Source organism: Hydra vulgaris, chromosome 10 (assembly GCF_038396675.1).
Source record: "Hydra vulgaris chromosome 10, alternate assembly HydraT2T_AEP".
NCBI classification, from domain to species: domain Eukaryota; kingdom Metazoa; phylum Cnidaria; class Hydrozoa; order Anthoathecata; family Hydridae; genus Hydra; species Hydra vulgaris.
The window spans coordinates 30,950,321-30,974,564 of NC_088929.1; the positions used below are offsets into that span (position 1 = coordinate 30,950,321).

Consider the following 24,244-nt stretch of genomic DNA (forward strand, 5'->3'; position numbering starts at 1 on the left):
TTTGTTTTATGGATTCATAGTTTTCATATTTATTTGTTGCTTCTTTTTTTTTAAAAGGCTATGAGCTATCTTCATGCAAGAGGAATTGTTCACAGAGATTTAAAAACAAAAAATATTTTTCTTGAGCATAACAAGATTGTCATCACTGACTTTGGTCTGATCAGTATTGCTGACATTAAAATTGCCAACAGTAACAGGTATTTTACAAAACATTTTTTTAAATTTTTATTTGTGTAGACTTTACAATTATATCCATTCCAATTATCCCAATTATCACATATATTTGTTTTTAATGTTAATTCACCTCCCCAGAGCCATGAAGATCACTACAGTTGAGATGACTACTTTAATATTGGTTACAACCCTTTCTTAACTCTATAACTCCGAAACACAAACTCCTTGACAAACAAGGTTGCTGCACAGAGAAACAAGTTGAGCACGGTACTACCAGGGACATGGCGAGGATTGAACTCGAAGCTTCTCACTTATGAGGCAAGCGCTCTGCCACTACATCACTACCTTGGGTATATATTTGCACTAAGATGCAAATATATACCCAAGCTAACAAGTATTATTGTCAAATTTCAAAAATTAAAATAAATGTAGTAATAGTAATCTAAGTAATGGATTTCTTTAGCCAAGTCAGGAGTAGGATCATCACAATAACCTCTCTGCTGGTAACATATAATCCAGCACAACCTGATTTATGTTCTATTGCAGGATTCATTTTTCTAGGCAAAGACTAGGAGAAGATAAATTAAGAGAAAATAACTATTAGACTAGGGAAAAATTAACTAGCCTCTACTTAACTATAGGAAAAAATCTCTAGCCTTTACTTAACCAAGAACCTCAAGACCTCAGGCATCTTGAGGTTTTTGGTTAACTAAAGGCTAAAGATAATTTCACAGTAAAAATACTCATTCTGAGCAGATGTTAGCTGCATTTGTCTACTGTCTTGTAAAATATTTCTTAGGGTAAGACCTAAAAGACTTCTTAGAATTAAGCAGAAAATAGTATCAAAGCCTGACATATCGTTAAAAAAATTTCGGCAAATTTTTTTAACGATATGTCAGGCTTTGATACTATTCTTGATGATAACTATTCTCGATGAAGCACAACTTTCTGATTCTTAATAAATTTAGTTAGTTCTATCATTTTGGATGTTTTTTTAATATATTAAATAAAAAATTTGGTATTTAATTTCTTATTAAAAATTTGTAGAAAATACAAAAGTAATGACTTATTCTATTCAAAAAACAAACGAGGATTAAACTAATAATGAAATATCTCCAAATAATAGAGTAATAAAGTTTCTTGTAAAATATCTCCAAATAATAAAGTTTCTTGTAAAATATCTCCAAATAATAAAATAATAAAGTTTCTTGTAAACAAGTTTGCAGTCATAGTAATTAAAGTTTAGTTTTTTTTTGTTTTTTGAAATTTTAAAGTAAAACGTTGTTTTAAAAAAAAAAATTTTAAAAGAATAATTGTTATTTTAAACAGAAGAAAAATTTATGCATAATTTTTATTGTTAATAATTTTATTGTTTGACTTTTTCTTTTTTCTTTTTTTTGAGAACATATGCAAGAGTATAAGAAATTTTTAAGCAACAGTAATTTTAAGCAACAGTATAAGAAATGCTTCCAATAGTTTTGAAGTTTTCAATAGTTTTATAGTCCTGAAGCAGTATTAAACTAATTTGCCTCGGTAAATTGGACTCATTTACTTCAAAACAACTTTGTATTTTTTAACTGTTATTTTGATAAAGTATTGATAATGCCTGCATCTATTTTTTAGTTAGGTAAAATAAAAATATTTTTTAATACAGAATGTTGTCTTTTAAATTAATAAACATTGGGCAATAAAGTTTTCATTGATCGTTCAACATTCTCACACTCTATTTGACACAGTAATGTTAATGCTGATAAAAGTTTTTTTTTTAATTTTCTAGCATAATGCTAAAAAAATTTTAGTTACAAAAATAGTAAAAAGCAATGATAAAAAAGTTACAAAAGATGTTAGTGTTTTTATTTTTTTTTTAATTTAAATAAATTTAAAAAAGTACTTCTAAATAGTAGTATTTTTTGAACTTTGGATTAAATCAATTTCCATTGATTTTTACGTCAATTTTTTTTATATGGTTCTTAATCAACATAAAATTTTAACCATAAAGAAGCATCAAAAAAAAAGTCTAGAGATGTACCCAATCATGAGCTGGATCACTTATATGCAAATTGATGGATACTCTAGTTTTAAATTTTTTTTTCAAATTTCAACCCTGGATACTCTAGCTTTTAAATTTTTAAAAATCTAAAGAATCTAAAGAAGTGGGTATTTAGGTCTGGATTCTAACCAGCTTCAAAAATTTTTGGGTTTTATAACTTCAAATATAATATTTTTTTCTTTTTGTACCAATATCTTTATGCTCTGGAAACCTTAATATTTAAGTTTTCAAAATTCATGCAGAAATGTCTTGGTTTGTTAGAATTTTATAATTTTTTTAACAGTTTTTTATAAACTGCTTTTCCGATTTTGATGGTATTTAAAAGATAATGATACAACTTGATGTCAAAAAACTTTGCAGTAATTTCTAAAATTCTAAATTCTGAGAATTTAGAGTTTTACCAATGTTATAAAAAAAACTTGCCGCAATAGTAGTATTCATCTAGCAAACTGAAAAATGTCTCTTTATTTCTTAAAGACATTTCGCTATACAGTAGCAAGTTAAAATTTTGTTTATGTTTTTATAAACCTTTTTTATTCATTTAAAAAGGGGTTCTACTGTTCATTACTTTATGGGAGAGGGGGGAGGTAGAAACAACAGGTAATCTTGTGTTATTTGAAAAAAAATATATTGGCAATCAATCAAATATGAGTCAATTCAATTCTTGTTAATAGTATCATGCTACGTATGAAAAATGTCCTTGTTAGTGCTTTTGGTGTGCATTGCCAAAATTGTATAAGGAGTTCTTTGTTACTACTTTGGGTAGAAGTGAGGAAACTGCATTGTTTATTGCTTAAAGTTACATGCACAATCTACAATTGAGTCAAGTTCTTTAATAATTAAAAACGTGAATAAAAATTTTAAAAGTACCTAAAAATATTAATCAAAAAAAACATTATTACAACCAAGTTATTTCACTTTATACTTTACAAATATTTATAAAGTATAAATTGAAACAATGTGGTCTTTGAAGTATCTTGTCATTTGTTGAATCTTCACAAAGTTCACAATACCTGCTTGCATTTGGTGGTAATTAAGTTGTTTTATCTTTTCATCTGTTGATGACTATTATCCTTTGATTCAATATCCAATAGTCACATACTTGGCCTGGGCGTATACTTAGTTACCAATTATTTGTTTTAAAATCAGATTTTTTGGCTATTCTTTTATGTGCTTTTATTTTTTGCACCTATTTACTTAATCATCTTTCTTTTTGTTCTTTATCGTTCTTCTTCCTATGACTGCATGCTTTTTGATGTTGTTTCTAATCATTTTGCCCTAGCCCTGTCTAGCCTCTCTATCCCTTGGCCAATGCTGATGTTGTTATTTTTTAATGCTTAGTATTAGGGCTTCCAATACCGGTTTTTCTGTATTAAATACCGGTTTTTCTGTATTAGATTTAGTGAAAACCGATATACCGGTATTTACAAATACTAAAAAAAAACAATTAAAACCAAAAGTAACAAAAAAATGGTTAAAAAACTTTGCTTTGCTTTTGTACTGTTTTCATTTTCATCTCATTATTTATGGCCATGTCCAGCTACTTTAGTAATGTCAAGCTCAAAGGTTCATCTTCGCACATTATGGTATCTTGATGGTATGTTGTCTGTTTCAAATGGCAATTCTGTAGTTTCAGCTTGGATGGGTGAGAGCCGCTGGATAAGATGCACAATTAAATTTACCAAAGCAGTTTTAGTTAGCTGATCAAATATGATATCTGAACAAAAATTATTTTGGGCTTGATCACCTTTATAAAGATATTGTATGAGATAAGATAAATTTGTGCGTCTTTCTTTTATTCTTTTAATTAAGGAGGCCTTTATATTGTTACTTAATGATCCTTTACCCAAATTTTGCAGCATAAATGCCAAGGTAGTATCAGCTGATTGAAAATTTACCATCTCTTCGACATAAAGCCTCTACAGCCAATTTCACTGGTAGTAACATAGAAATTGTTGATAATATCAATTCTAATTCAGATTCCGTAAAGTTAATAGCTGAATTTAAGTTAATCAGGGCTTTTTAAATGGTATTTTTAATTTATAAAAACGCTCTAGCATAAAAAGTAAGCTGTTCAATTTGGTCTTATTCCCTAATATTACTGACAGTTCCTTACCATGTTTAGTTTTTACATAAACTTGAAGGATTTCATTATTTGTTGGTGATCATCTGAACAGCTTTACAACTTTTCTAACTTTGCTTATCAATGGAACCAAATTATTTGCAAATTTATTTGAACTTGATGAACTCTGAAAAATCCTTAATCCATCTAAATGGTCTTAATTATATTCATTTGAAATCTCATCAGCACTATCTTCATCAGATTCAAAATAATCATCTGTCGAGTCCACGACTGTTGTTTTATACAAGACAATAACCACAGCCAATTGGATTCCATGGGTTAGACAAAGTTGTTGGTTGATGGACATTAATCATCCTACTTTCTTCATAACCAATGCACCATGCGTGGTAATATATACGATATCGTAATCAATTTTTAAGTTGTGTTTTTTCAGTAGGTTGTCAATTAACTTAACACACATTTCTTCTGAGAAATGTCCGTTAAATCGCGCTAAACCCAAATTCCAAAATTTGTTTTGAGAATGAGCATTAATGTACAAATAACGCCAATCTTTTATAGAAGTTCACTTGTCAAATGTAAGACTAAATCGGTTTCCTTGCTGTTGAAGTTCAGATAATTCTTTTATTATCGAGTTTGGAATTTTAGTAGCAAATTTCATAACTATTTAACAAATCAATTTGGATGCTTTGGCATGTCGAAACCTCAAACAATCAGTAATTTTCTTAGCTCATTTGGGTGTTGTAAAAACCCTGAATGTCAAGCCATCGATGGCCATCATTTTAGCTAAAACATTTTTCTTCACTTTTCGTAAAATAAGTTGAAATTTTATTTGATATTTTCGTGCTAATAACTCTCTAAAAATCTCTGTGTCCAAACTCGCACGAAGTCTCATTGAACAATTTCTGTCTGATGAGAAAAATAACTGAAACACCTGTATATACCGGTATTGACAGCTCGGTATCGGTATTGGAAAAATGGCCGGGATACCGGTTTTTTGTATATCGGTATTGGATGCCCTACTTAGTATGCTGCTTGGTTCTAGTACCACTGACCTTCTAGCTCAAAAGCAGGATCTAAAGTACTTAAAGGATAACAAGAAGAAACTTCAAGGAGAGCAAAAAAAAAAGCAGAAGAAAAAAGAAGAACCTTGTAAAAAAAATGTCAATCAAGAGGTAAAGTATGTGATTAGAGTTGTTTGGAAAATGAATCACAAATTTAATTATCTGAGTAAAAGAAATACAAACATTTTGAGCTCTGAACTCACTAAAACATTTACCTTGTATTTTTTCTGCATCAAATTTATCTTATCATTGTATTTCTTATTATTACCTTAAAGCTCACCTGAATTTATTTTGTGATTTTTTTGTAATGATTCTTGGGCTAAAATCTTTTGTCAACTCTTCGCTAAAAATATTATCTCCTGAATTTAGGCAGGCATAGAAGCTTTTATTCCTTCCTATTTATTTGAGTTAAGCCTTACTTTACCCCATCTAGTTTTTTCTTTCTTGTACTGGTGCTATTTTTAAACATTTTTTTTTCATCTTTCTGCAAGAATAACTCTCAGGAGAATGAACATCTTTTCATCATTGAAAGAAATGACTAATCTGATTATTCTCAGCTAAATCTTGTATTTTATCTCAGAAGGTTATGATCTAAATCTTGTATTTTATCTCAGAAGTTAGGTTCTAAATATTGTAATTTATCTCAGAAGTTAGGTTCTAAATCATGTAATTTATCTTAGAAGTTTGGTTCTAAATATTGTAATTTATCTCAGAAGTTAGGTCAGAAGTTAGGTTCTAAAGACTTTTAAAAAATCTCTAAAAGTGTCATTAATAAAGTCTAATATGCATGGTTATCTTATTACCTTTCCCAAGGATAAAGCAGAACTATTTGCTTTAAACTAACACAGTTGCTTACTGTTTGTAATTATTGCATTATTACTAATATTTCCATATTGATAGATGGCAACACTCTTATTGAGTCCTCTACTTTATGTCTTCTTCTTCATAATTATCTCTCACAACTGATCTCTCATGAAAATTGTGTATAGAATCCATTAAAAACTTTGCATCTGCTAAGGTTTTCTATCTTTATTATGCTATCTTTTAAACAATGTCTAAAAACGCATTGTTAGTTTTAAGGCTCTATTCTATTGACATAAGGTTGCACCTCTTTCGACTTTTTGTGTTATACTTTGAATTGTTCAATGATGAGTGAAACTATTAAAATGAATCCAGTTTACAGTTTTTTGTTTGGTCAAAAACCAAAAATGGTATTATCTTTCATAAGACTTTTTAATGTAATATAAAAATAAAGTTTTATTGCAAGTTATAGCATATTCATTAAAGTTTGACAATTAATATATTGACAAAGAGGCATTTGACCTTATAAATTTAACAATTAATGCTGTTAAAAAAATTTCAAGAAAATAAGGTAACAGCTTTTAATTTCACTTTTAAACATAAAATAAAACAGTACAACAAGCAGTTTAGTCCAAATTTAGCGTATTATTATAAGTAATATTTATAATTATTATAATAAATTATAAGGCTATTGTTATAATTAATGTTTTAAACAAATATTGTTGTGAAACAAACACCATTAATGACTTAAACAATGTTGGTTGTGAAATAAACTTTGGTAAAACATCCAAGTGCTATTATTTTAGAATTTCCAAACTAAGTCAATAAAAGTTATTTCTTAAATGATTTGCATTTTGAGGAACAAAAAAAATTTAATCAGCTTTATGATTGGGCTGTATGTATATAAGCTGCATATATAAGCTGAAATAGTACAGTAACATTAGGGAAATTTAATTTTGCTTCAGTAGTACATGGTTAGAAAGACACTCTGATGATATTGCTAGATATTGCAGTGTTTTATCATCCACCAAACAAAAGAGGTTCAACTAGTAAACATTTTCTCGATTAGGCAAATAAAAATAGTGAAAGATCCAACTGAAATAGAAAAGGCAAATAAAATTTGTGAAAAATCCAACTGAAATAAAGCTATAATGTACTTATTGGGACTTAACCAATTAAAAATGTTAAATCTCTTTTTATTGTTGTTAATTTGTTTTTGAATAATTCATTCATGTATCCGTGTATCTAGCATTATTGAACATTGGTTAAACCTCTCTTTGAACAAAAAAAATTTTACCATTCTAAAAAAGCATATACATTTTCTCTATACAAATTTTCAAAATTTTCGAATTAGTTTTTCTTTATTTTATAATTTATAGAAAAATGATATTTCAACTGCAATACATTGTATTATCTCAAAAAATATGTTTATAATTTTTAACTACAAAAAAAAATCCTTTAAGTATATTTTGTATTTTATGAAAAGTGAATTTCTTTAACTAACTCAAAATTAACTTTAAAAAAAAAAATTCATAAAATCATATTAACTTCAACATTGTTTGAATTCAGGCCAGACAAATTGTTGATACCACAGCGCTGGCTTTGTTACCAAGCTCCTGAAATAATACGTTTATTAAATCCTTTTGATCCTGGTTGTGAAGTTGCTTATTACACAAAGGAAACAGATGTGTATGCATTTGGGTAAGTATGCAACATTGGGTTTTACAACTTTTTATTATATTTGAGTTGGAATTTGAGTTGAAAATTAAAACTTATTTAATAATTAAGTAATTATTATGATAAAATAATTAAATACATCATAGTTAAATGATTAAATGCACTATTATAGTTAAGTACATCATTATAACTAAGTAATTAAATATGTCGTTATAATTAAGTAACATAAAACTTAATTTAAAGAACACCACGCGTTTTAAGCATTACAGATGATATTAGTGCTGGGCAACGATTAAATATTTTAATTGCGATTAATTGCATGAATTTCTGTGATTAATTGCGATTAATCACAGAAATACGAAAAGTTCATTAATGAAATCTCAAGTATTGTATATTTCAAGTAAAGTATGTAAAAATATATAATGAGAAACAAAAACTTTTACAGATAAAAAAAAAATTAAGTAAGTATTGTGAAACTTAAAAAAAAAACAAGCAGCTGAAACTTATAACGAAATCATTGTAAAGACTAAAATGTCGAAAATAAAATTTAACAAAAACTTTTGCTAATAATTTTTTTTCTTACCATTTTAAAACAGTAGTGGCCACAATAAGGCCCGTGGGACAACTCCGGCCCTCAGCAATCATTTATCCGGCCCGTCAGTTAATTGTAAAGATAATAAAAAAAAAGCATAAACATATAATAATAATAAATTATATAATACTTAAATTTATAAATTAATAAATTTTAAAATATTTTTTGTAATAGAACAATCGCTTTAAATAATTAAAAATATATTAAAAAAATCCTGCTGGCAATTAATCGCAGGATTAATTTCCGGCACTGCCGGCAATTACCATTTGCGTTTTTTAATTGTAAATAGCACCTTCAAAATCAAAACAACGAAAAATCGACAAGAAATGTCGTTTATTTAATGATGAATGGCAAACTGAATACTTTTTTGTTGAATATAATTCAGTGCTAGTATGTTTAATATGTAATGAATCGGTTTCAGTGTGCAAAGAATATAATTTAAGGAGTCACTATGATACAAAACATTCAAAAACTTATAATCAGTTTGTCAACGAGGTGCGGAAAGAAAAATCAATTAAATTGAAAAATAAGTTATTTGAACAACAAGATTTGTTAAAAAGGGGCAACACTGAAACAGAAAATGCTGCTATTGCAAGTTATGAAGTGAGTCTTCTTTTAGCTAAAAATTGTAAACCATTCAGTGATGGGGAAATTATTAAGGAATCTCTTGAAATTGTGTTCAAAAACATTTGTCCTGAAAAATTGAAAATTTTAAATAATATCTCCCTCTCAAGACAAACAATTACACGAAGAACACGTGATATTGCTGATGATCTGAGTTTGTCATTGACTGAAAAAATAAAATCATTTCAGTATCATTCAATAGCTATTGATGAATCAACTGATATATCACAAACTTCTCAATTAGCTATTTTTATTCGTGGTATTGACAATGATTTTCTTGTTACTGAAGAGCTACTTGACATCTATCCTATGCAATGCAGAACAACAGGAGAAGACATTTTTCTTGCCATGAAGAAAGTTTTTAAAAAGTTCAACTTGACTTACAACAGATTAATTTCAATTACATCAGATAGTGGCAGCTCAATGATTGGAAAAAAAATGGGTGTTGTTTCCAGACTGGAAAATGAAATGGCAGAAAACAACTTGTTATTAATTAAACTGCATTGTATTATTCATCAGCAAAATTTAACAGCAAAGACTATGGATCTGGAAAATGTAATGTCTGTAGTAGTTAAAGCAATAAACAGCATTGAGTCCAGTGCATTACGAAGTAGGCAATTTGAGGCTTTTCTTGCTGAAAATGACTCTGAATATGGTGGTCTGCTTTATTTTACTGAAGTGAGATGGCTTTCTAGAGGTAATATGCTGAAAAGAACTTATGATTTGCGACAAAATATGTTGGATTTTTTCAAAATTATTAACAAAGATTATCCACCAGAGCTAGAAAAAAAAGAATTTATTGAAAAATTTGCCTTTCTAGTTGACTTGACCCAACATTACAATATACTTAACAAAGAACGCCAAGGAAAAGATCAATTAATTGGAAAAATGTACAACATTCTAGCTTCTCAGTTTAAATTAACTTTGTGGAAGCAGCAGTTAAGAACTGGAAATTTCAGTCATTTTCCAACTTTGGGTGAGCTGAATCCTGGAAACACAGCACAATTTGTTACCTGTATTGCTGAATTGAAAACAAGATTTTCAAAAAGGTTTGCAGATGTTAAGAATCATGCAGACAAAATCCAATTGCCATTCTCTGCTGATATTGAAACTGTACCAGATAAATTCCAAATGGAGTTAATTGATCTTCAATGCAGTGATGCTTTGAGAGAAGCATATAATAATCAAAATTTATTGTTATTTTACAAAAATCTTGACCAAAATAAGTACACCAACTTAGTCAACAATGCAAAAAAAGTGGCTGTCTTGTTTGGTAGCACATATTTGTGTGAAAGTGTTTTTCTCGTATGAAATTTGCAAAATCCAAAACAAGATCTGTACTGACAGATACTAACTTGCAGAATACATTAAGAATCGCAACCAGTCAGTTGCCAATTGACATTAAAAATATTGTGAAAAAAAGGCAGGTTCGTGATTACCAATAAACTATAATTTGTATTATACCTAATAGCCTTGTGACCAGCATATTACCTCTAGAAAGCCATCTCACTTCAGTAAAATAAAGCAGACCACCATATTCAGAGTCATTTTCAGCAAGAAAAGCCTCAAATTGCCTACTTCGTAATGCACTGGACTCAATGCTGTTTATTGCTTTAACTACTACAGACATTACATTTTCCACATCCATAGTCTTTGCTATTTCATTTTCCAGTCTGGAAACAACACCCATTTTTTTTCCAATCATTGAGCTGCCACCATCTAATGTAATTGAAATTAATCTGTTGTAAGTCAAGTTGAACTTTTTAAAAACTTTCTTCATGGCAAGAAAGAACACAATTTCAAGAGATTCCTTAATAATTTCCCCATCACTGAATGGTTTACAATTTTTAGCTAAAAGAAGACTCACTTCATAACTTGCAATAGCAGCATTTTCTGTTTCAGTGCTGCCCCGTTTTAACAAATCTTGTTGTTCAAATAACTTATTTTTCAATTTAATTGATTTTTCTTTCCGCACCTCGTTGACAAACTGATTATAAGTTTTTGAATGTTTTGTATCATAGTGACTCCTTAAATTATATTCTTTGCACACTGAAACCGATTCATTACATATTAAACATACTAGCACTGAATTATATTCAACAAAAAAGTATTCAGTTTGCCATTCATCATTAAATAAACGACATTTCTTGTCGATTTTTCGTTGTTTTGATTTTGAAGGTGCCATTTACAATTAAAAAACGCAAATGGTAATTGCCGGCAGTGCCGGAAATTAATCCTGCGATTAATTGCCAGCAGGATTTTTTTAATATATTTTTAATTATTTAAAGCGATTGTTCTATTACAAAAAATATTTTAAAATTTATTAATTTATAAATTTAAGTATTATATAATTTATTATTATTATATGTTTATGCTTTTTTTTTATTATCTTTACAATTAACTGACGGGCCGGATAAATGATTGCTGAGGGCCGGAGTTGTCCCGCGGGCCTAATTGTGGCCACCCCTGGTTAACGCGATAAAAAGCGTTAATTTGCCCAGCCCTAATATACATATATATAAATATACGCATGACCGTACCGTGAAGGGAGGGGTGGTTGTTAAGTGCAATCGACCCCCTTTTTACCAAATTCTCCTTGCTTCACACAAGTTTTATCGAGAAAGATTTTTATTTGCTATTCTAAACTGCTTCTTTTTTTTTTCAAAAACGACCCCCTTATAAAATATAACGATATGGGCCTGATAAAACGATTATTTTATTTAGAATTTCAATAAAACAAACGTTTTATTGAAATTCTAAATAAAATAATCAAAACAAAAACAGAACAAAAAACTTTTTAAGCTCTAATATTTAAATTTTAAATTAAAATAATTAAAATTAAACGGTAAACATTCTTTTTAAGTTTAAGTACAAACTTTTTATTTAAATTGTAAACAAAATAATTAAAATCAAAACTGAAAAACAAAATTTTTATTAATTCTAAATAAAATAGTTAAAATTAACTCGGCAAAAATTTTTAAAGTTCTAATAAAATATTTAAGTTCTAATAAAATATTTAAGTTCTAATAAAAGTTTTATTTAAAAATAAAATGAAAATGTTCAAATAATAAAATGGTAAAATGTTGTGTTTGTTTTTCAAAGTTTTAATCAAAGTTTTTAAACTCGGCGTTTGTTTTTCCGTCAATTTTATGCTAAAACATTCACACGTTCCTGAACTTCTCGAACCCTGTTTCAAAATTTTGCTGACCTTTTTTCGAATTCCTAGGGTTGTTGTTTTTTTTTGTTTGTTTGTTTTGCTTTATGACTGACATTTCCTCCTTTTCTGACAACTTTTCTTGCGGTTCAGTTTTTTTTTCCTCCCACTTTTTCTCTAAATATTTTTTAAGTTAGAATTTTCCATATTTATTTTTCCATTTATGCCAGGGGTCAGCAGGTTTCTGACCCCTGGTACAAACGCTTAAGCAATATAATGAAGACCACCTACTTTTGTTGACGTAAATAATGGACAGCCTCATATGATATTCAAATTTGAAAGGCCAAGTGTTTATAAAAAGTTTTAGCAAAATAAAAATTTGTAGAATGAAGAATTTGAAGCATAAACTTAAATATTAATAGACCAAAAGTTTTTGTATTATATTATATAGATTAATTAATTGATATCTATTTTCTGACAGATATTTTATGTTTATATAAAAGTCTTTTGGTAAAGATCAAAATCTGAACCTAATTGTTAGAAAATTTTTATTCCACATAAACAACTTTCTATAATTAAAGCTTATTTTAGATATTTTGTTTCAAAGTTTAAGGCTTTTAATAAAAGTCTTTATTAAAAAAAAAAAAAAACTATTTTAAGTAAAGTTACTTTTTCATTTACTTGAAATTATGCTGACATCCGATATCTCAATAGGAAGATCTCTTTCTCTAAATTGGTATTGATCGGAAGTTCAATCTTTCGTGGCTTTCCATTTATTATATCCTTGAATAAACAAATTTCTATGAGATCTAAGATTCATACTGTAAAACTTTGTAACAATTTTGATAAAGAATGTAATATTTTGATTAAAAGATATTATTTTGAAGTAAAAAATAAATAATTCACTGTTCTCATTAGATCCAAGATTTTATGGAATTAATGCAATGACCAAAATTACCCGGTAATGCGGTTTTTTTGTCATAGTAATTTGAGTTTTAATGAAGCTTATAAATAAGATGTTATTATCTATATTTAATGTAATTTAAATTTATACTTAGAACTTATTTCATAAGAAGAACTTAAAATAACTAAATGGACTTAAATAAGGACATTAAAAAGATATAAACAATACTAATGCAACTTATAAAGCTTTTAATGTAATTTGAATATATTTTTTACATATGTATTTAATTTATCGTCATCGTTTTAAAAACTTACTGATACATATATTTCATGTCTAAGGGAGAAAAATTAGGAGTTTTCCAAAATCTAACATAATTTAAAATATAGATACAAGCAATAAAGTATAGTTTTTTTGCCGTTTATTTGTTTGAAAAAAAATAAACGGCAAAAATTAATATAAATAGTAACATCCTTTAAGTCTAACATTAAGTCAACTTTACTTTATCTTTCAGAGGCTGTTTCTGTTTCACTGATATAATATACTCGAATAGATTCTCCTGGTTCAATTTTGAGTCATTTTTTCTTATCACCGCCTCCATTTATATTTTTTTACAAACATTAATAACACTATTGTTCAAATGGGAAAAAAAATTGTCCATTAATACTTTTTTTAGTTTGTTTCATTACATATGGTAATAACCCCCAAATTTATTAATCCTCAAAACTAACTTCATCAAACCACCCAGGTTTGATTCTATTAAATCGAGAGTTCTTTGGAAAATGTTTTATATGAGTCTTTTAAATAAATAATTTAAAAACTGTATGGTGGCAAAACTTCTCCTAAATCATATCCACAAAACATCACGAGCGATCGCTTTACGAGCGAGAGGTTCGGAGTTCGATTCCCACCATGTCCATGGTAGTACCGCGCTCAACTCGTTTCTCCGCGCAGTGGCCTTGTTCGTCAAGGTTCGTGCTTTTATGTGTTGAAAATGTTTTCGGAAAAAAACCGTGAAGCACCTCCTCCTTACTTGAAACCTACTCGCCTCGGCCCTACTTTCAAAGTGTATGCATCAATACATCCAGCTATGTCGACTTAACTACAAATGAAAAACGTACCTTCATTCTTAATAGAGAATTAGATAACATCGTGTTTTCCTAACATGTCTATACTTTACAACTTGACTCTTTTTTTTTTTTTTTACATCTGCGTGTGGTGCGAGAAGTTTCAGTAGACTAAAGATTATCAAATATTATCTGTGATCAGCAAAACAATTTCTTTTTGAATTGAAATTGATTTAATCGAATTTGAGCTTGCTGAGAGCATTGACTTTGAAGGCAGACGTCCATAAGACGATTATACAACGCCTTATCGACGCCACAAATCTGTTCTTAAGACGTCCAACAAACGTTCTGTACCCACTGGAAATTAAATCTTGCAGAAAGTAAATTTCTTTCTGAATGCTTGTTTTCAGTAATATGTAGAGTGTAATTTTTGAAAAACCAAACCATTGCAATCATATTAAATGTTTCTTTTTTTTAACGATAATTACTAACCAATGTAAACTTTAATCCGCCACTGGTTATCAGGTAAGTAACTAAGTGTAGGTTTCATAAGCTCCTTAAAAATAGGAAATTATTTGAAAGAGCTAGATCTAAAAGTGCCACAGTGTGGATATAGCAAAAGGCAATAACAGAAGGCTGATAATCGCTTGTTATTTGTTGGATTAATATTTGGACAGTGTTATGTTTTCTAAATGGTACATTGTTGGACAGTGTTATGGTTTTCTAAATATTTTATAATTGAAAATGCCGAGTCTTTAAACTGCCACAGTTGCAAGCACTGTGAGACTGTGGTGCACATATTTAGTCTATAGAAATTATACAACTAACGTTAGTCCGTGTTGAAATATTCAGTGTTTATCCTTTAAAATTTAACCAACTTTTGTTTTGTTTTAAGTTTAAAATATTTTACAAATATTTTGGTAATAAACTTCTGGTAACTTAAAATGCATCGAGTTTAAAAATATAGGCTTAACAAATTAAAATATTTTAAATTTTTTTGTGACTCCGTGCGCGGCGAATACAGCAACGTTATTTTACTTTTTTACAATTAAATTTAAAGCACATCTTTTTATTGCAAATAACAATATATAAAATATATGATTTTGTCTATATACATGGCCGCGTGGCCCAATGGATAAGGCGTCTGACTTCGAATCAGAAGATTGTGGGTTCGATCCCCATCGTGGTCAATATTTTTTCTTATTAGAAGTGAACGTTTTTTTTTTCAAGTTTTAAAATTTAAATATTTGCACCTGAAGGCGTTATGATAATAAAAATTTTTCTAATATTTAATAAGTTTTTTTTTATATAATAAAGAAGTTTGGCGTGCGAGTTTTAATAATTTTATCTTGTTTTTATTTTTTTGATTTTATGTACTTTTTCCTGACAACTTCCCGTCGACTGTTAACTTTACGGCAAAGGTGTACTTGATTCCCGGGTGATTAAAACCATGATTCATTTTAGTCGTTTATTAATTGAAATTAACTAAGATGTACCACGCTCCCTTTACCCGCTGCATCAAGTACAATTCGCCAACTAACTTCCTTTACTAATTAAGTAATGTTTGATGATATTAAAATTCAACAATAAAAGCTGTTGAATTTCCGCAAGTTTAATAAAAAAAAATTTGTACGCGCAAAATATTGACCACGGTGGGGATCGAACCCACAATCTTCTGATTCGAAGTCAGACGCCTTATCCATTGGGCCACGCGGCCATACGTAGTTGCGGAAAAACATTTATAGCAATCAAATCTATTTGCAAATACGCATGTTGGCATAAAACCTTATAACTTTAAAATAAAGTTAAATATGAAAAACAAACACATTTAAACATTCGCTTTTATTTTCTAAAAAAAAAACAAACTTTTATTGACTAAAAGTCTAAAAGATTTTTTTTAATAATAATAGAAACTAAGTAATAAAAACGTATGCGGCGAGAAACTTGTCCAGTATTTTTTATACTTGATATGATTATAAGAAAAATATTTTGTATTTTTTAAGTTTTTTTTTGTATATATGTCTGTATATATATCTGTGGCCATTAGACAATTTATGATAAGTGCAAATATGACATTTTGCAGGAGAAGAGTTTGAAAATTTGATTTGTTGCCATAACTGTCCGACGACACGGGTTTCGAAGTGGAGCGCACAATCGTCAATTTCTAAAAAAAGTCCAGTGCACCCCTGCCTCGCCCTTTTCCCTCCTCCTATAATATTACTTAAGCTACTAATAAATTTTTTTAAAGAAACAAACAAAAAAGATGTTTACAATTTATCCACCCGTGGAGCAGTGGTTAGAGTTCTGGCTCATAACCTAGTGGTTCAAGATTCAATAAGGAGTTGTGAGCTTTTTTTGGTGATATGCTATTTCGTTACAACTGAAAAAAAAGTTTTTATTACGCTGAGTTTTTGCGCGTACTTAAAACGCGAAGAAAATCGCAATGTTAAACAAACATGGTAAAAAAGAATAAAACCTATTAAAATTATGTCAAAAAAACTGAAAATCATAATTTCTAAATGTATTTATGAAAAATAATAATAATAATAAAGAAACAGAAGTTTATCAAAGAACATCAATACAAGAAGTGAAATACAACAAGTGTTTCATTACATCAATACAGTCCACATCCAACCAAGACGTTGTGAAGTTTATTATCAAATTGATATTTTTTACTATTTACTCAAATTTAAGACTCGTGCGCAAAGGTTTGGAAAATATATAAATAAATAAAAAATATTTTATGTTATATAAAATATGCTGTTTTTAATTAGATTTGTAATTATTATATAAAATATTTTTTTTATATTTATATAATTTACAAACCTTTGCATATGAATCTTGTACTAGATTACCAAATATGTTTGACCGTTATTGAAAATGGTGCATCCATTAGTGTGTGTATATACACCATTTGTTGTTTGTTACTTTTCATTTGTTAACAACCTTCAAAAGTATAAATAATAATAATGTTTATATTATATATTTATAAATATATATATATATATATATATATATATATATATATATATATATATATATATATATATATATATATATATATATATATATATATATATATATATATAGTTATTATTATTATCTATACTTTTGTGAAAATTTCAATTAAGTCTAAATCATTTTGTTTAAAGCAACCTAACAAAAAATCTTGTTTCAACATAATTTGTTAGTAAAACAAGTTATTTTAATACAGAGTTGTTAGTCCTTGGCCTTGCCTTAAGGCCAGAAATAAAGGTCTTGGCCTTGAAACTCTTGGCTTTGGACTTGGCCTTGAAAGTTTTGGCCTTGATCCTGATTGTTTTGACCTTCATTAAAAAATACATAAAATTAAAGAAATAAAAGTTTTCATTCTTTATTTTAAGTAATTAATCATTCTTTATTGTACGTAATTACTTTATTAACTTAAGCAAAAATTTTAGTCTTTGGTCTTAAAAATGTTTGCATAGGCGTTGGCCTTGAAACTCATATTCTTGGCCTTGTAAGGGGCAGGTTTTGTCACTCACCAAGGAGGGGGCTTGGTCTTGGCCTTGGCCTTGTAACATGTGGCCTTTGGACTTGCTACATCTGGCCATATTAACAACTCTGTTTTAATAATTATTTAAAAAAATAATTTTTGATTTTCAGTGTTGTTTGGTTTGAACTCCTCTCAGGTATGTGGCCATTCCAGGATGAGCATAGTGAAACAATTATATGGAAAATTGGAAAAGGCTATAAGCAAGCTCTAAGCGGAATAATTGAAATTTCTAGAGAAGCCAAGGTAATTTATAAATATAAAATTTTGTATCGAGTTCTATTATATTTTGTGAAAAAAGTAAGTATAAATCTAGTTTTAGTCTAATTAAATAATTAAAAAATAACAATATAAATTATGATAGAGATATTGATAATTTTGTATTATTAATAATTAAATACCAATAAGTAATAGTGCAATTAAAAATCCTTTCAATCGCATTAATCTCAAATATACTTTTTATGTATTATTTCTTTGTAGGATATTTTGTTGATGATGTGGGCATATGATCCATTAAACAGACCTTCTTTTGAGAAAATACTTAAGGCCTTTGAAAGGCTACCAAAAAGAAAATTAATTCGTTCACCCAGCCAACCGACTTATTTAACTCGGTCAGCAAACGCTCTTATACTATAGCGTTTCCATCCTTTTCTCATCGTTAGTCACAAATCCCCATTGTAGATTTTCTCATCATTGGCTGTGCAACCATCCCCATAGAAAATTTTATCATCGATATTATAAATTGTATTTTATTTTTTCTATTTTGATTTTATTTTTATATGTCATTTGAAAAAGAATTTAGACTATTATTTTATTTGGGAAATGTAACTGGTATACATTTTTTGGAATTGCTCAATCGTAATTCAAAACGAAAATTTTTACTTTAAAAACAAATTCGTTCTAGTTATTTTTTTCTATAAACTTTTTCACAAAAGTTTTGGGCCTGTTAAATATCTTATTACTTACAGAGGTGAACTTATTTTTTTGTTCATCGGTGTTTTAGTCACTTGAAATTTTGTAATATATGTTTTTTATTGGTTTACAAATTTTCTTTTTCATTTTGAAGAAGGAAAAGAAATCAAATTTATTATTTTTCTTTTAAATTCTTATTTCTTTACTGAAAAAATGCAAAGTAATATTTATATTGATGTTTGGCACGCAGTGTATTATTTCATTTAATGGTAATGATTGAAATAACGACAGACAGGTTTTATCACCATGGTAACTATTGAACGATTGTTAAGTTTTTGGATTTTTATATATATATATATTTTTTTTTTTGTTTTTTTTTTTTGTTTTGTTTTATTTATTAGCTTTTTTTTACTTTCTGTGTCAGTGTTTTTTTTTAATTATTTTTTATTTATTTAATTAAAAAAGTTCATGAAAATATAACTGCTGATTATTTAATGAATTTTCAGAAATTTTAGTCAAAATAGTTTTTTCTGGGGACTGTCTGTATTTCTTATCATTTATATATTTTTGTTGTTTTTTCAATTAGTTTTTGTTGTATTAATCCTGAGGTTTTTTATTTATACAAGACAACTAATGATATAATAATCACTTTGATTTACTTTTTTGAATTAGTAATAAAACAAACTAGTAGTAATCTTAATAATAAAGATATGGAGAGTGTTACTCGTAAACTAATATGAAAGTATGGTGAGAAATACATCAGTATTAAATAAACTCGGGAATTTAGTAGTTTAATAAAATATTCTTATTAGGAATCGTTTTTGTATAGATTCCTTTAAGGAGTATCTATACTCTGATATATAACGTTTTAAATGTTTTAACGCCCAGTCTTAAAAATCCCGTCGGGGCCATGCTTGAAATTTACAACTCATCTCCACGTCGAGTCCTTCTAAATTAATATAGTTTTATGCTATTATATCCTATATATAGACTCAGGAAAAATTAAAAATTTAACACGGACCAAATATGAATAAAAAATAAATAAGGACCAAATCAATAATAGTCACATAGAACTAAGGATAAAAATATAAATAAATAAGGAAAATAAAAATACCGTGTAGTTTGATATAACCGTTTGGAGCTTTGAAAAACGTTTTGAAGAAAAAAAATACAACTAGATAAGGGTAGGTTATTGTTTCAGGCCATATTTTATAAGAAACTTAGTGTAATATTTAAATATTTAGGCCATATTTTATAACAACTTAGTGTAATATTTAAAATGATGTTTGTGCGTAAGATGTACTTCGAGGAAACATAATTATCAGACAAATGAATTTGATATCAAAAGAAAGTGACAGAAATTAAATGAGGCAACGAATTCCTCATAATTGCATGTGTAGGGGTTTGGTATATACGATAAAGTAATTTAGTAATTAACTAATTTGGGGTCGTTCATAAAATACGTACCCTCATAGGGGTAGGGGGGTCTTCAAATAGCGTACAAAAGCGTAAGAGGGGTAAATTTAATATAAAAGTACGTACGCACTAATTAAAAAAAAATACTTAGTAATGTTTGTTTTTCTAAATTATCACAGTTAACAAGTACTTGTTAATAACTAAATGTTTTTCAACAGTGTTGATAAACGGTGTAAATCTTCTCGCCTCCACTTTTCTTCCGCAGCAGACGGCTGCTGCCTCCCGATCAATTTTTAGCGGCAAAATGTTCTTTCTTCCACCTCCAGTGGCTTCCGCATATCTATTGGCGGCCGCAGCAAGAGTTCTTTTTTGGAGGCAAAATGTTTTGGAGACCGACGCTGATAGAGAGGCGGAAGCCAATGGTGGTTGCCTCTAGAAGAAATTTTGGAGGCCGCCTCTAAAGCCATTTAGAGGCCGCCTCTAATGGCTTCTGCCTCCTAACTGACTGCGGCCGTCAAATTGGAGGCAGAAATATTTGCCTCCCGCCGGCGGATGTAATGAAAATAATTGCTCGTTTGCTTTAAAGCTATTAAATATTAACTAGAAACAAATGTTAAATACTTAACATCATAATTTGTTTTATATAATTTATTAACTATTTAAAAAGAATTTTGAAAAAAAATTATAATTTTAATAAATTTTGAATAAATTATTAATTTTTATTTCAAAACAAATGTTGAAAATTAAAATTTTTTTTACATGCCTTTAGCAAAAAGTTAAAAAAAAAGGTTTATGACAAATAATTAAATTGTCAGTTTTTGATGAATGTTTGATGTTTTGTCGCCCTTACGTCACGCTGAAACTTTTATTTTTGGACCATTAAATTAGAAATTAAGTTAGAAATTATTAAAAAAATTTTAATTTGAAAATTTTAAGATTCTTGAATATTGGCATTTAAAACGTGATGATCATAATTGGAAGAAACTCTATAAGGTTTCTCAAGTTGTTTTTGGTGCTGCATTTTCTCAGGTAAAAATTGAACGAGATTTTAGTAGTTTTGCAACAGTCTACATTCATTTGAGAACTCGACTTTCGGATGAAACACGAAACGCGATATTAGTCGTGAGACAAAATTTGGGTTTGCTTGTCAAAGTAAATTTCTTTTAACAACGTTAAACTTATAAAAAATGAATGTACGTAACGCTATTTAATTTAAAATGTAAAGCAAACAATTACTTTGTCTAAATGATAAAACAAGTCTTGTCTTTAATTAACGGAAGTTAATTTCAAATCCAGTGAAATTAACTTTTTTATTGTTAATTAAATTGATTTTTAATTAATTTAATGTAAAAAAAAAATGAAAAAAGTTACGAATGAGAATTCTAAAATTTTTTAATTATAAAATTCATTTATACTTAAATAAATGTTCATTAAAGTTTGGTGTAAATGTAAAAATGCGAGTTTATTTGATTGTTTCAGAAAAAAACCATTCTCTGTGACATTTAAACGTTTTAAATTTTCATACGTTTTAAAAGAATAAAGTCAATTTATGAATTTTATTAGAGTCAGTTATTAATTTTTGTTGTTGTTGTTATTGTAATTTGGCAAAACTATTAGCGTAATACAGCGTGGTCGCAAATTTTTGATAAACATTCGCAGATATTTTTTAATAACTTTTACAATATCCAATTATTAAAAATAAGTATTTAACGTTATGGTAAATGATAAAAGAGATAAAAATTTTAGCATGTTGACTTCTAAAAAACTTTTACCAAAATCTGTCAGTTTAATAACTTATTATAATTTTTTCTGTCAAAAAAATTTATTCGCCAATTGCAAAGGAGTAAAATTTCCAACTTTTAACTTTTGTTTTTTATGATTAAAATAATAATTTATTCTAGTTGATTAATTAGTTTTAAAAAAAAAATTAATTTAAAAAAAGAATAGAATTTTTTTAAATACTCAAAACTTTTGCAAACTATCATATAAAATGAAACTTGATGTCAAGTATTTAACATTTGTTTCTAGTTCATATTTAACTGCTTTAAAGCAAACGAGCAATTATTTTTGATTACATCCGCCGGCGGGAGGCAAATATTTCCACCTGCAATTTGACGGCCGCAGCCATTAAGGAGACAGAAGCCATTGGAGGCGGTCTCCAAATGGCTTTGACTCCAAAATTTCTTCTCGAGGCGGCTACCATTTGCTTCCGCCTCTCTATTGGCGTCGGCCTCCAAAACATTTTGCCTCCAAAAAAGAACTCTGGCTGCGGCCGCTAATAGAAAGGTGGAAGCCACTGGAGGCGGAAGAAAGAACATTTTCCCGTTAAAAATTGATCGGGAGGCCGCCGCCAACAGCTTCCGTCTCCCTAAAAAGTCGGCCTTTCGGCAGAAAGTTACTTTGCCGCCGGGCGACATTATCAACTCTGTTTTTGAATAAATAACAATTATTTTTTAAAAAATAAAACCATCCGTCTCATTGTCCATAATTCGCCAACAAACCAATAGAAAAGTTAATTTTCTCACTAAAGGTTCTAGTTTGCCAACATAAACGGATGTATAGTATAAGAGAGGTAGGGTGTAGTGTCCTTCTATGCAGACGGACATGTATTACAGCCAAACCAATTTTTGAGTCCGCAAGAAACAGGTTTTAGGCTTTGTTTTCAATATTACTCATCTCTCGTAAGACTCGTTTTTTACAGACTTTATAAAAAGGGTACTTGAAAAAAACGTCTGCCCTAAATAAAGTTTTTATTTAATTTGCCATTAAAACAAATTTTTTCAAAAATAAGATATAAATTATAACTGTGATTCGATCACGGAGGCTTTCGATGTAGAACAGCTTGCATTAACCTCCCTGGCTAAACAAACTAACGTAAGTTATCATTATAAATTGGATTATAATGGATTACAAACCTATAATCAAATTGCGCTTAAATTTGTAATCTAATATTTATATCAAACTTCCGCTAATTTATTTTTTTAATAAGGCTGCTAGTATTTAATTAAATTTATAAAATTATTAAATTACAAATAATAAATAACTTACAAAAAATTTCATATCAAATTCCGTTCGTTTAATTTTCTATTAGAGCTGCTTGTTTGACTGTTGCAGGAACTTGGTTTGAATTACAATTTCTTTTAATGATTAGTGTTTTAAAAAACTAAAGTTTTTTTTTTCGAAAATTTTTTATAAATTAAGTTTTAAAAAAATAAATAATACCAATGACATTAGTGATCTCCGATCCGGTTTGTGTGTATAACATATTTAATGGTAGAAAGTAATCATTATTATTATTATTTTTTTTTTTTTTTTTGCCTATTTTATTAGCGGTTTTAATAGACCGGTTTGAGTTCTCGTTTTTTTGCATCTAATCTGTTAAATAGATTGAATGGATATATTTTGAAAATGAGTAACCTAACTAGGTTTTTTATTTATGTTTCCAAATTGGTCATGTTGTTAATCAACCTGTTGAGTTTGACCACAGATACTCCCTTACTTTTAGAGACGTGGGTGATGTAATTGAAATTGGAGGAGATTTTTGGTATCAGTGGGTTTTTAAAGAAGGTTGGATTTCAATCCTTTATCGCAATGATCCACGAATGTAAAGGATTCGGTCAATGTATGAATGGTGAATTTGATAGTCCATTCATGAATTTTATAACACTGTTTAGATCTTCTTTTGGACCATGAAACGTAAAGAAAAAGTCATTGATAAATCTTTTATGATTTTTGATGGATTCAGAAAATTTGTTTGTGATAGTTTCTTTCCCTTCAGGCATTTGTTTTTGAAAGTTACGTTCAAAATGTCTTTTAAACGTTCTTTAAGAGAAAGAATGTTTAGAAGACGTTTAAAAAACATTTAAAATACATTTAGAACATAACTTTTAAAACAAACCCAGCAAGCACACAACGTTGAAACAACGTTGATCAACGTCGATCAACGTTATTTCAACGTTGTTTCAACGTTGTGTGCTTGCTGGGAATGCCCGCTGTGTTAATTCTATTCATTTTGGGATATGGAGGGGTCACTCTAGTGTTTTTAGAGGTTCCTGAAATTTGATGATAGTATATATTTCCAAATTCAAAGATACAGCTTTCTGATTTAATATCTAAATAGAGGTGTACTGATATGAAATTTGAATGGAGGTGCAGGTATTGCGCCACGGCTTCCATCTCGCCTTTGTGTAAGATATTCGT

General features: G+C 28.5%; 1 protein-coding gene and 2 non-coding genes across 3 annotated transcripts in view; 2 read left to right on the forward strand and 1 right to left on the reverse strand.

Moving 5' to 3' along the window:
- LOC101238411 (kinase suppressor of Ras 1) overlaps positions 1 to 19,276 on the forward strand; it is a 111,639-nt gene extending 92,363 nt beyond the window's left edge. The window contains exons 16-19 of the mRNA XM_065807764.1: positions 58 to 197; positions 7,739 to 7,870; positions 17,830 to 17,962; positions 18,197 to 19,276. Of these exons, the coding sequence (XP_065663836.1) occupies positions 58 to 197; positions 7,739 to 7,870; positions 17,830 to 17,962; positions 18,197 to 18,352 (561 nt within the window). The 3' untranslated portion in view covers positions 18,353 to 19,276. The remainder of the gene's footprint in view (positions 1 to 57; positions 198 to 7,738; positions 7,871 to 17,829; positions 17,963 to 18,196) is intronic.
- trnar-ucg (transfer RNA arginine (anticodon UCG)) lies at positions 15,302 to 15,374 on the forward strand. Its single transcript has one exon. It is a non-coding gene; the product is annotated as a tRNA-Arg (tRNA).
- On the reverse strand, positions 15,829 to 15,901 carry trnar-ucg (transfer RNA arginine (anticodon UCG)). The gene has a single exon. It is a non-coding gene; the product is annotated as a tRNA-Arg (tRNA).
- Positions 19,277 to 24,244: the final 4,968 nt, after the last annotated feature.